At 37.3% G+C, this 14,261-nt stretch overlaps 1 protein-coding gene across 4 annotated transcripts in view; it reads right to left on the bottom strand.

Annotated features, from left to right (window-relative positions):
* LOC145665313 (nuclear factor NF-kappa-B p105 subunit-like) overlaps positions 1-14,261 on the bottom strand; it is a 133,746-nt gene that overhangs the window by 22,313 nt on the left and 97,172 nt on the right. For all 4 annotated transcript variants that reach the window (XM_081732614.1, XM_081732611.1, XM_081732619.1 and 1 more), the window contains 3 exons: positions 10,325-10,520; positions 3,327-3,499; positions 395-499 (listed from right to left, as the gene is read on the bottom strand). In XM_081732614.1, the coding sequence (XP_081588740.1) occupies positions 395-499; positions 3,327-3,499; positions 10,325-10,520 (474 nt within the window). The remainder of the gene's footprint in view (positions 1-394; positions 500-3,326; positions 3,500-10,324; positions 10,521-14,261) is intronic.

Genomic DNA, 14,261 nt, shown 5'->3' with positions numbered 1-14,261 from the left:
GCGTTGAAAAGAATGAAAGAAAAAAATTATCTGACCGACCTAAAAGTGCTCGTACGCCTGAAAATATAAGCTGTCAGAGAGTTTGTTCTACAGTCCCAAATGTTCTGCTAGGAAGCACGATGCAACTGTTAGCCTTCTTACGGAGTGTAAGAAGAATGCCTGCAGTAATTACGAACTATTTCCAACATCATTTTATATTCCTGAATAAACAACTTTCTATCTGCAATACTTTTTGTTATATTAGCCTTTAAAATGTGGGCGATTTTTCATTAAATACTAAAATAAATATTGAATATTAAATTAAATACTAAAATAACACTTCAATAATGGCCAGTAACTAGTAACTTTAATAACTAAGCAGACTTTTAATAATTAAAACTTTACTAATACTTACACCTGCGTCCAGTAGAAGTTGGCATATTTTGGAGTTCCCTCTTTTAGATGCTAAATGCAATGCTGTATTACCTTGTGAATTTTGGAAATTAACATCAATGTCTTTCTGGAAAAGAATATATACATATGTCATTAAAAATAATAATGAAACTTATGCAAATTTATAACTGAAAGAGATAACAGATTTTATATCACTTATTTCTCAACAGGTACGAATTTAATTATACACAAGAGAGAGAACAAAATGGACGATTGAACTAAGGTTCGAATTCAGGTCTCCGCTTACAGTGTTAATCACTGCCTTAACCACTATAGCTCCCTGCATGCTCACAGAGAACAACCATACATTCTATCACTCTTCAAGTCGGTCTTATCAAACAGGCAGAAGCTTCTCTTGTGATATTTAAATTTGAAAAATACAAACAATGATTATAAAACTTGACAAAATATTTCAGAATATAAATATGGTTGAAAAATTCTCATGTACAGTCTTGGTCAAAATTCTGGTCACTCATCTCTCTTCATAACTGCCTGAACTCTTATAAACAAGAAAAATTAAATGAAACTGTCCAGCTGCGTTGATTAGCTTGAAACAATCATTTGAATCAGTAGCTGTGCGTTGTGCGTTGAGCTCGCCTACTGCATGAGAATGATCCAGTCCACACGGCTGTTATTGCCAAGGCTGCAGTGCTTACTTTGAACTGTACAGTGGTTGGAAGAAATAATATACGAGTTTCAACTGTCTAGCTGCGTTAGTTCATTGGAGGGAGTCATTTGAATAAGTCGCTGTGCGTTGAGCTCGCCTACTGTATGACAATGCTCCAGTCCACACGACTGTTATTGCCAAGGCTGCAGTGCTTACTTTTAACTGTACAGTGATTGGAAGAAATAATATAAGAGTTTCAACTGTCTAGCTGTGTTGGTTCGTTGGAGGAAGTCATTTGAATAAGTCGCTGTGCATTGAGCTCGCCTACTGCATGACAATGCTCCGTCCACACGGCTGTTATTGCCAAGGCTGCAGTGCTTACTGTGAACTGTACAATGATTGGAAGAAATAATATATGAGTTTCTACTGTCTAGCTGCGTTAGTTCGTTGGAGGAAGTCATTTGAATCAGTCTCTGTGCGTTGAGCTCGCCTACTGCATGACAATGCTCCAGTCCATACGGCTGTTGTTATCAAGGCTGCAGTGCTTACTTTGAACTGTACAGTGGTTGGAAGAAATGATATATGAGTTTCAACTGTCTAGCTGCGTTATTTCGTAGGAGTCATTTGAATCTGTTGCTGTGCGTTGAGCTCGCCTACTGCATGACAATGCTTCAGGCCACACGGCTGTTATTGCCAAGGCTGCAGTGCTTACTTTGAACTGTACAGTGGTTGGAAGAAATAATATATGAGTTTCAACTATCTAGCTGCGTTAGTTCGTTAGAGGAAGTCATTTCAATCAGTCTATCGGCGTTGAGCTCTCCTACTGCATGACAATGCTCCAGTTCACACGGCCGTTGTTGCCACGGCTGCAGTGAAAGACTGTGGCTTCGAAGAAATACAACACCCACCCTACAGCCCAAATTTAGCACTGCAGCCTCACCAACGACAGCCACAGTTGAAATTGGTACATCTTTTCTTCGATAGATAGCACTTCGATACGCCATGAACGGCTTATTGACAGTGACGACATATTTCAGTGTCCGACCGAAACCTCGTGTGTGTGTGTATATATACGAGGGTAAGTCAATAAGTAGCTGCAATATTGTTCTATTTCTTTTCAGGCTAGCTCTACGGCATTGTCTGCTCACCAAACGCAAGGTGTCACCGTTGGCTTCACTTACGATAGGTCATCAGCTTTTTGTGGAATGACGGTGTACGCGGAGCAGAAATTCATAGAAGATTTTCAGCACAATATGGGGACAATGTTGCCACAGCGAAGTGTTTACCAGTGGATTTCAAAAAGTGGTGGAACGAGCGTGAAGGACGAAGACCAGTGTCCAGCTTCAGCAACAACTGACGACATTATTGAACGAGTTCGTGCCTTGATTCTGAACAACAGACGAGTGACTGATTATAAAGTGGCAACCCATATGCAGATTAGTTGTGGTTCTGCATATGACATCGTGGATAACAGGCTCAACTTTCACAAAGTCTGTGCGAGATGGTTTCCGTAAAAACTTGAGGAAGAGCACAAGCAAAATCTCGTTTTGGAACTCACAAGGGCCAATCCTAGAACATTACCTGAAAAAGGGGGTCAATAATAAACAGTAAAAGGTACAGTGACAGGTTGGTAAGCAAGTTGAAGTCTACAATTCGTAATAAACGCAGAGGTCGATTGTTGGAAGGCGTTGCGTTTCGAGGTGTTAGAGCATCCTGCATACAGTCTCGATCTTGCCCCGTCGGATTATCATCTATGGTCCACTTAAAAATGCCCTCAGAGGCAGTCGATTCAACTCTGATCAACAGGTGAAGGAAGCGGTGCATTTGTAGCTTGCTGCGCAACCAAAAACTTTTTTTTTTTCAGAAGGTATCGGAAAGCTTGTGCAACAGTGGACTGGTGCATTAACAAGCAATGTGACTATGTTGGAAAATTATATGAATAACATTGTACTCTTGTGATAATAAATATTAAAATTGACTATAGAGTCTTATTGTCTTATCCTTATATATATATTTACATTCTATTTGGTACACACACAGGAGTTTTGTTTTGAGCCTAAGTCGCCCAGTACGAATGAAGAGAATATTTCGCAGTTAATGTGCGAGTATACTCAAGATTCAACAATTAATGCGACTCCCATTCTACCTGCCTTAACAAACTATAAACTCTTCAAGAAAAGTACACTAATGAGATTACCTTCTCTGTATTTTTAGAAAGGTGCTCATTATCATTTAATCGGAAAACTATTGTGAAACGGAATAAGAAACAATATTTCTGATTAAATACCTGCTTAAGGAGATATTCCACAATGTCGTAGTCATCGTTCTCGGCGGCCATGTGCAACGCAGTGGACTTTGTCGCCATATTTGTTGCATTTACCTCCGCTCCAGCTTCCACTAACGAACGTACTAACGTTAATCGTGCATTTTTCACTGCTGCTTGTAAGGGAGAAAGTCCGTCTGCAACAAATGGATATCACTTACAGTATTTTACTTAAAACATGAACATGACGTAAAAAAAATATACAATGCAGGACTATTAGAATGACTAAAAGGCAGGAAATTGATTACAAGAACAATGGCCGTGAACTGTGAAAATGGAAGATTTCGTTCTCACTATTCAAATGTGTAAATTTTTCCACTTCAGATTTCAATGTACACTCATGTCTAAAATTATTGTCGCATGTCAATAAATATGTTGCTGTAGGAATATAATTTGATAACGAATTTGTCCGGTACTTCTTAGTGTGTTTATAGTCGGTAAATACATGTATGTGGCAAATTTCACGTCAAAAGAGCAGTAAATAAGAACAATAAAACGAAAATAAAACTTTCTTGTCCATTTAGCAACATTTTGTTTCACTCCTTCTAATTTTCGTATTTATAATTCTTTTCCTGTGAAATTTACCACAAGTACACATTTCCCGATTATACACATAGTATCAGCATCAAAAATACCCCGTAAAATCATTATCAAATTATATTCTTACAAGAAGACAGTTATAGATATGAGACAATGTCTTTCGACATGAGGGTACATCAAGTTTTTCATCAAGATTTAGAAAATACAATAAAACTATTTTTTAAAATATATATATATATAACGTCTGAGATTCAACACCGCGTAAGTAACATTTCACCAATTTTACAGCAGAGACAAAAAAAAAAAAAAAAAAAAAAGTTTAAAAACTAGCTTCAGTCTCAGTATAAGCGGTATTACTTTGAGGGAATAACAGAGCCATTTGTCGTGATATAGGTGTACTACTTAACCAGATTGTGCGCCATCCTATATTGATTCTAATGGTATCAAGAAGTCAAATTTGCCAAAATTGGAGTTACACGGTGTTGAATCTCAGACGACGTATAAGGATGTTACCCAGACTCGTTATTAAAATTCAACGTTTTCCTTCCCAAATAACTATATAAAAATAACTTTCAGGAGATCTGGTATAAATATGCCAGTAAAACCATACAGAAACACGGTAACCTGACTCAAAACAGTGATTAGGTGAGAATTTGGCTTATCAGGATAAGAAAAGCATAAAGTGTTTTATGTCTATCACCCTTCTTTCTTTTCAATGGTTTTATACTTCCCTTTAATCCCTGTACTTGATGAAAAAGCCAAACTGGTTTAAAACTTATGAAAAATGAAATGAAATCTTTGAGTTTTACGTCCCACGGTTATGCCGGTTAGGCTAAAGGAGACGGTGAGTAGGAGAAATGAATGAAATGGTGGAATGAAGAAAGTGGGAGGAAACGGGAGAACCCCGAGAAAACCCACGCACACGGTGTTTGTCCACCACAAAGTTTACTTGGCGGGGGCTGGGATCGAACTCGGAACCCCAAACACCAGAGGTGAACTGGTTTAAAACTGAATGTGCAAGAACAAACATATTTGAATGGTGAGTTCAGGTCCTTTCATTTTAAAGAGTATAGCTTTATTATGTACCACAAAGTTCTTAAGCACAAAATTACGAAAGTTAACATAATTTTAGAACTTAAGGATTACTCATTAGCAAAGAAATGTATCCAAAAATGACTTAAGACTTGTCTCAGAAGACCTTATATATATAGGAGGTACTCCTGCCTACAGCATCAAATTTAACGACAGTTGAATCGCGCTCTGAGAGGTACGCAGTTGATATGTCATATTATAATTCTTAAAATTGAAACCAAAAAAGACAATTCGATATAGATACTGCATAGTGTAAACAAAAGTATGGAAGATGAGGAAAGACATTAGTTTTGTTTGTAAAGTGTAGATATGGAGGGGCAATGTACTGACAAAAATTTGACAGAAGAAGTAGTTTTTCAAATTTTGCAGTTCTTTCTTATATATTCTTTAGGTAAGAGCTTAAAAGCCTTAGTGGGTGGTATAGAAAATTGACCCATTAGCTTTCTCCTCCCACTACATGGTACTGCAACAGATATTTTCTCCAAAATTCGGTGTTGCCAACAAAATTAGAACTGGACGCCAACTCTCGACGAGAATAGGTGGGGTGAGTGAAAGCTGATCATCTTCGTCACATGAGTAAGGAACTGAATGTCTTAAATGTTTTGGCGAAGAAAAAAGTAGTCTGGAAACTCCGAGTGCTTGGTGTTGCTTTGTTATTTGACACTTTCAACTTGCTTTCAATAGAATATTTCTTCTTCCGTTGAGAAGGAATGACCCATATATGAAGGCAAGTTGGTCAATGTTTGTTCATTTCTCCCTTCTCTATATAGAAAGAAAGAAAGAACCCACATGTGTAAGTGATTAATCACAGTGTAACGGGGACCAAAACTATGGCAACGTCATTGGACACATATTAAGTTACAATGTCACTACTAAAAGGATACGACTGTTCGGACAGTTCCGATTACCACCCACTAAGGCTTTTAAGCTCTTGCCTAAAGAATAAAAATGAAATAAAATCTTTAAGTTTAACGTCCCACGGTTATGTTGGTTAGGCTAAAGGAGACGGCGAAGATGGAAATTAAACAAATGATGGAATGAAGAAAGTGGGAGGAAACGGAACAGCTCCGAGAAAACTCACGAGCACGGTGTTTGTCTACCACAAAGTCCACACGGCGCGAGCTGGGATCGAACCAGGGACCCCAAGCACCGGAGATGAACGCTCTACCAGTCAGCCATCGCGCCCACCTGCCTAAAGAATATATACAGGGTGGCCCAAAAGTAGATATACAGACCAGCATCCATCAAGTATGACTTTTTAATTTATTAAGATAATGCATTTATTTGCTTCGGTCTGTTCCGAGCTCCAGGTATAAATGAAAAGAAATTAAGAATAAATAATGAAGAAACTAAGCAAATACCTGTATGGGTAACAATAAGTAAATGATATAAAATGCCATGAGCCGATCAGTTCGAAACTGTATACCAACTTTTGGGCCACCCTATGTATATATATCACGAGTTGAAGCTAAATTCAGTTATTTAGTTTTCATGGCGGCAAACAGCAACTTTATGATATTTATTAAATATACAGTACAAATTCATTGCTGCCTTTCTATATGACCGAAGTTTGAACTTAACCACACACATGCAAACGATAAACGACGTATGAATTCTACATTCATAAATCAATAAATTAAAATTCAAATGTAATATATAAAAAGTTCACATTACACAGTGTGCCTATTTTTTTCTTCTTTTTATCCCTGACTTAAGGGGGCAGACTACTAAATATTTTTGAAAGACTAATAATTTTTCTTTTGCCCGTTTTTCGTAAGTGGAAAGAGGTAATAAAATGTAACTTACCACAATAATAGATAATGCTATTCTACACCCGAAAATACGGATCGAAAGAATTTTCAGTGTTGCCATCCATAGAAATAACAGTGTAACCAGAATTTGAATTACTCAAAAATCTAGGTAAAGGCAGCGACTAGAAAAATAAACTCAACGGTAATTGATGACTTATCATGCTGTCTATCCTTCTTGTTTACTACTTTTTAAATAATATTTCTATTTATTTTATAAACCTTACATAAATTCTTACAAAATAAATAAGTCATTACAAAATAAATAGAAACATTATTTAAAAAGTAGTAAACAAGAAGGATAGACGGCATGATAAGTCATCAATTACCGTTGAATTCATTTTTCTAGTCGCTGCCTTTACCTAGATTTTTGAGTAATTCAAATTCTGGTCACACTGTAATTTCTATGGATGGCAACACTGAAAATTCTTCCGATCCATATTTTCGGGTGTAGAATAGCATTATCTATTATTGTGGTAAGTTACATTTTATTACCTCTTTCCACTTACGAGAAACGGGCAAAAGAAAAAATATTAGGTTTTCAAAAATATTTAGTAGTCCGCAGCCTTAATAAGACTTAGTCTTTGAAATACATCCCTCGTAAGTCCACATATTTAGTGGAACAGCTATACCTTTTTGTCTGTCTTTGTTACAGCTTCTTGAATTTCCAAAATGAAGTGAAAGTGTTGGACCTTCAGGTAAGACTTCGTTTTGGAGAATAAAAAGTACTCAACAGCGCCAAATCTGGTGAATAAGGTGGATAGTGTTAACACAATCGCTTGTTTCTGCATCAAAAACTCTTAGAAAACAATTGGCTTGTGGCTTCGCCCGCTCTTCCGTTTGTTCAGCAAATCGCACAGTAATATCTGTCTTTAGATTTTGGATCACAATTTGATGAACTGTATGATTTTATCCATGACAAGCTTCCTCAGCGACTATGCACAGTTTTTATTTATTTATTTATTTTATTCTATTCAGCATTATCGCTAGTTCGGCTCGTTAAGGAAGCACTTCTCCTCGGATTATCTGCTACATCTTTCTGACCGTCACCACAATGGCGATACAAAATGAGAATATTGGCACAAGATCTCTTATTGTTATGTGTAGCTTTCAGCATTTCAACGCTTCTCAAGCATTTTTCAGTGTTTTACACAAAATTTTCTCGTAATTCTTTGGCAATTCATAACAAGAGTCCAGAACACTACATTAATTTAAAAGCTATAGCTCGTTCAATACTGCACAGAAACAAACACCGACTTCACTGAAAACTCATAATGCAGATAGGCTCACCTGATCATCACTGTCTTTCGATCTAATCTCCATGGAGGTCTATGCACCGTCGCCACTTTGTGGGCAGCGAAGAAATCCGACAGAAAAAAATAGTCTTTGTCATGGCCAGCAAACCAATGGGAAACAGCCTGTTGACCTCGCTGTCCCCGCAGATGTTTCTTCAGGTCTCGGAAGAGGAAATGGAATCCTCCTTCCTCCCAGGATTTCAATGGTGGATCCAGGTTTCGTTCCCTGTCACTTCTGCAAATCCATTGTTCGCAGGTTCACACAAAATATTCGCTACGCGGTGTAACACAAACACTCTGCTCACGCCCACTTCGTTGCTCAGACTGACCTCAAATTGCGCAGCGGGGTTTCCCAAAGTGTCAGGCGTCATTAGGCTCCCTCCCTTCCTGTCTAGGCAGATAACTTATTGGGCATCCCTCGTACATATACTGTATATCCAACCCCACATGGCAGAATTTATCTTCTTACACTGCCGCCAGTTTAACACTTCTGCGACCGCCCGCCAACGCCCAGTATGCTTCGCGATTCCGCGGGCCATTTAAATGATTTTTAATAGTCTATAGCAGCGTTTCCCAACCTTTTTCAACTTGCGGCACACTACAGGTGTAACTTGAATTCTTGCGGCACGCTCATATAGATATTATTATTATTATTATTATTATTATTATTATTATTATTATTATTATTATTATTATTTGTAAATATAAAATACAGTGGTATTTTTTCTCTGTAATTACTGATCTCACAAAGAAGAAAGCTCGATCACTGTTTTTTTTCCGTGCTAAATCATTATGCATATTTTCCATTCTAATTTAAAACTTGACAGTAATTGCAATGAAATATAGGACTCAGGTTTCTAAAAATATAATTCCTTTTTCGAAAACTGTATCCAACCTTTCACAAAGAAGGAAGAATACTAAATAATGAAGGAACAAACAAATCTCTTTTACTTTTAAAACATTCACGTTTGCTTTGTCCAAATTATTGAATGATATTTTAAAATTTCAAGTTACGAAATTGTCTGCAACAATAAAGAAGCAATGATGGTCATAACAATGATAACAAATACTTTTTTCAACATTAAAAATGTACAGAAAAGTAAGTCAGTATGAAACTTAAAATTGTAGATTCATAGTATAGGTTCATACTAATGTGAAATACAAATATACACTTTTCCCTATGTCTTGCAATTTGATTGCTATAGAATTAATAATTTTATTTCAATTTCCTCGCGGCACACCAGCGGCCCACTCGCGGCACACCAGTGTGCCAAACGCTGGTCTATAGTGTATGAAACAAAAGCGTATAGCATAATTTCTATTGTGCATAGAGGCATGAAGTAAAAAGTATTTTGTTGTCTAGGGTCTTTACTTTATTTTTTTTGTGGCATTCATGATACTTTCTTCAAATTCCGGGGGGCCACGGGGGGCAAAAGCCGAAAATTCTAGAAAAAAGGATAAATTTTTTGGGAAACCACCCCCAACCCGCAAAGCTCTTTATATTCAAGTGTGCACGGGGAGCATAGAGCTCGCTTTATCCTTTTTTTTTTTTTTAAAAAAAATCAGCGTTTGTGTAAACCCCATCGTCTTTAAGACTCATTGTATGAAAAGATATTAAGACACCCAAACGAACAAGAACTCCGTTTCCCAACCGGCCGGCCGCATGCCAGATCGGGCCTTCTGCATACACCAATATAATGGCGTACGGAATCAAAGGACGTGCTATTTTGTCAATGTAGTGGCGAGCGGTAACAGGATTGTTTTTTGTTTGTTGTTTTCTTTTTTTGTGTGTGTGTGTTGTGTGCTGTGGTTGTTTTCCTTTTTCCCTTTTCCTTTTCCCTTTTCCAGAAATATAATGGATAATGAATAAAGAAAAGAAAAAAAATGGCAATGATGATAACCCGTTCCGGTTTAATTTTTCAGATACCGGATCTGAAAGACGGGCCTGAGCCAAAAAAAAAAAAAAAAAAAAAAAAAAAAAAGATTAAAGTGTACTGTGTAAAACTGGAAAAAATCTAATATTAAATCAATGATTACAAGAAAGTCTTCTACACAACTCGCTATAGGTTTTAGAACATATCTTTTTCCTTACAAATCTACCTACAATATCCTTCTCCGTTTTTCTTACATTCTTATATTAACTCTTTTAATTTTTCGTGATGAAGGCAGATGAATGAACGTGAAATATGAAATTCCAACAATAAATGATAATATCAAAATTTCTTACCTTTGTGGTTCTTTGAATTTAACTCCAGGTTTTTACATGTTTTTAATACCTCCTCTATGCACTGGACATCCTTTATGAAAGAGAAATGAAGAACACTGTTTCCATTGAAGTCCAATACGTTTCCATCAGCACCTTCTTTTAACAACAACTGTACAGCTTTCAAGTTGTCTGTTAGAACAGCCACATGTAATGGTGTCTACGTAAAAAAAAACAAAATAAGAATATGAAGTATATAGGAAGCCAAAGCGCAAATTAAAATAATTACTTTTGTGATAAAAAAAAGTCTTTTATTGCATTACATACGAGTGCTGTTTTATAATCAAATACGAGGGGCAGTTAGGAAGTTCCCGGAATTCCGTTGTAGTTCTTTATTATCACAATGCAAGTACATATTTACTTAATCGTCTTCAAAGCTGGTACCTTCGGAAAACAAACAAACAAACAAACACACACACAAACACACACTCACACACACACACACACTTACTCACTCACTCACTCACACTCACTCACTCACTCACTCACACTCACTCTCACTCACTGTCACTCACTCACTCATTCACTCACTTACTCACTCACTGTCACTCACTCACTCACTCACACTCATTCATTCACTGTCACTCACTCAATGTCACTCACTCACTCACACTCATTCATTCACTCACTCACTGTCACTCACTCACTCACTCTCACTCACACACTCACTCACTCACTCTCACTCTCACTCTTGTTCCACCGCTCTTGCGATTGGTGGAAACACCGGCGAAAATCCTCTCTTGGCATTTTCCGAAGTTCAGGTGTCACGTTGGTTTTGATCTACTCTGTGTTGGCGAAACGGTAAAGACCCATTTTTAGCTTTGAGAAGAGCCAAATATCCGATGATGCTCAACTGTTTTTAAAATTAAGTCTGTGAAGCGATTTCTCGCAATTTGGACATGAACTTGATGTTTACGCGTTGCTCGATCTGTGAAATTGCACCAACTGCTCACCACATAATCCTTCGTTCAGCTACATTACTCGTACATTGCCTGTTAAAGACTAGACTGTACAAGATTCATTGTGATTGCATTACAAATGACAAAAGTAGAACAACATTCCGGGAACTTCTTGGCTGCCCCTCGTATAAAATCTTGAACTTACCACTCATGTTTTTTCGCTTACACACAAGGGCGGCAAGGTGGGGCGCTCGCCTCCCTAAAGGAAATTGTACTTCAGAAGATCGAAAATCCAGTAGAATTTTTAGAATAGTTACCGCAAAATTTGAAACTATATTTGAAATATCGCTTATACTTGCCACTCCCCCTGGAAACCACAACATGGACGCCCTTGCTTACACATATGTGACAAACTTGCAAGGGCTTCTTCGTATGAGAACCTGTTACACACGTAGGTCTTTTCAAATAACATGAAGATACCATAGCGGAAGCAGAAATAATGTAGTCTCCTTATGAACGTACTGCTGTCAAATTACCTACACATAGGACAGATTTATGCACGTTTTCTTTTTAATTTCTTTAAGAAACCTCGTATAGGTTCAAAATGTAAATAGTGTTCGCACAATCACCTGACTGATAAGTGCGAGTAAATCTGCAATATTTGGTGGGGCCGCGGTGACTCAGTGGTAGAGCGTTCACCTCTGATGCATGGGGTCCTTGGTTCGATACCAGTTCGTGCCAGTGAGCTTCGTGTGGTGAACAAATACCATGTGCGTGGATTTTCTCGGGGTTCTCCCGTTTCCTCTCACTTTCTTCATTCCACTATTTCATCCACTTTTCATCATAGCTGTCTCCTTTAGCCTAGCCGGCATAACCGTGGGATGTAAAACTTAAGATTTCATTTCATTTTCATTTTTGCAATATTTGGTTTATCAACTGCACCAAAAAAAAAAAAAAATTTCTTTCTATCTTTCTTTCTTTCTTTTTTTATTTCTTTTGCTTTCCAGTGATTGTGGAAGGAACGGGAGAATCCTGAGATAACCCACAGAAACAGTCATGTTCACCACAAACTAAAATGATCTGAGACCGAACCAAAGACACATTGTACTAGGTCAGCACTCTACCACTGAGTTGCCGCGCTTCCTTGTGTGAGAGGCCATTGTAGTGTTCAGGACTCTCTGGTTTCATCGTATATTGTGTTCCGGAGCATACTGAAAACACATAGCAACGAAAGAACTTCAAATTCATGTAACTTTTTAACTACTTAAGAAATTAAATTGAAGCATGATTAGATATATATTAGTAACTCAAACTTCAGTATACGTCAATGATGTAATTATTCAACTGTTGGAATTTTCAACGGAAATTTCCATCTTCATCAGCAGTCATTTTCTTTTCTCAAAAGATCTACTTCTGTACTAATAACATCTCGTGGTATTAATTATACAACGTGTTTCAAAAACAATGACATGATTTTGGACGATACAAATTACGGAACATGGGACGTGCCGGCAGGAAATGAGTGTTGTTTGAATGGGAGTGGCCTAGTTTCAGAAAATCGCCGTTAGATGTCAGTCAATGTGTCTTCTCAGTTTGCAGTCAGTCAGAAATAAGATGGCGTCCGCTCAAGAGAAGGCATTTTGTGTGCTGCTGTTTGCAAAAACTGAGTCAGTGATTTCGGTACCGCGTGCTTTTCGTCGGCGTTTTGACATTAATCCACCTGCATTAATCGTTAGAATTGCAAATTTGAAGAGACAGGATGCTTGTGCAAAGGTACGAGTCCAGGTCGGCCTCTCACTTCCAATGAAATGACGGAAACGACGAATTTAGCTACCGTTTAGATGTTGTTCGTGCTGCTGATAGTAGACACATACAGCATTCGTAATAGCATAGCTAAAACTTGAAAACTTTGTGAGCATTTTGCAATTTATCCCATTTTTGTAGTATGTTTTTATCAATACATATGGACTTATAAAATCAGGTCATTCTCTTCGAAACACCCTGTATTTTGAGAATTTTTGCCGTGTAGACCAACTTACCGGTAACACACTTGAAGACCAAAACCAAACAACCAAAAATTGAAGAAGACTGTCATTATTGTTTTCAGATTAAATATTCATGTTTCATATACCACTAAAAAACAAAACGATGTAAACTTTTAAGGGGAAAAAAGGAAGGAAGAAAAAAAACGCGATACGCAAGATTAGTCTTTTCCGGCTGGCAGTACATCTGGATGAGTTAAAAGTTAAGGCGTAGAGTATTAAAACATATTGAGAAAAAATAAAGTTTCGTTTCAGATATCGTGAGAGGTCTTAGTATATTAATTTGACCGTCAGGTGAATACTTGTGAGCAAGGTTGGCAAAAACTATGGTTCTTACTGAAAAAAAAAAAAAAAAAAATGGTTTAAATAATTTGCTCTACGTATTCACATCATATATGGACAGAAATAAGTTTGTTTCGCCTTGGTGTTATTATGCAACAATCGGGTTATGCTGGAAGGGTCACATAAGCTTAAAGCGGAATCCAAACCGCTTCTCGACTTACATCCGAGAGTAATTGTCCCCCATTTGAACTCGAAACCAGGACTAATTGGCCACAAATGCGATACGTCTGCCGACTCACTCACGAAGGACTCCTGATAAAAATACGTTGTACTGATCTTTACGTAGGCCTACTTGTTAATATAATTGTCAAAAGTCATTTCAGAAGGACAAAAAGATAAACAGTTGCAGAAGTGAAACCATTATACAGAATTACATATGGACAATTTCAAAGTACTACAGAGTACAGAAGAACTAATTGAGTCAAAGTTAGTTAACAACGACTTCTATTAGTCCAAGTTAAAGAAATACAAGGACTTAATTTGCATATCAGTAACAAAAGTGAATAAAGATACGAATTATATGAGTCCACTTCGGCTCATTCATTTATACATACATAGATACCAAAGATACTTTTCATTTCACTAAATGCCTCTTGTGGGGTTTGTATGTTCTCCCCC

Source organism: Thermobia domestica, chromosome 1, assembly GCF_964235325.1.
Source record: "Thermobia domestica chromosome 1, izTheDome1.hap1.1, whole genome shotgun sequence".
Lineage (NCBI taxonomy): Eukaryota > Metazoa > Arthropoda > Insecta > Zygentoma > Lepismatidae > Thermobia > Thermobia domestica.
Note: the sequence above shows the minus strand (reverse complement) of the source record. Positions and strands in the feature narration are given on the sequence as shown.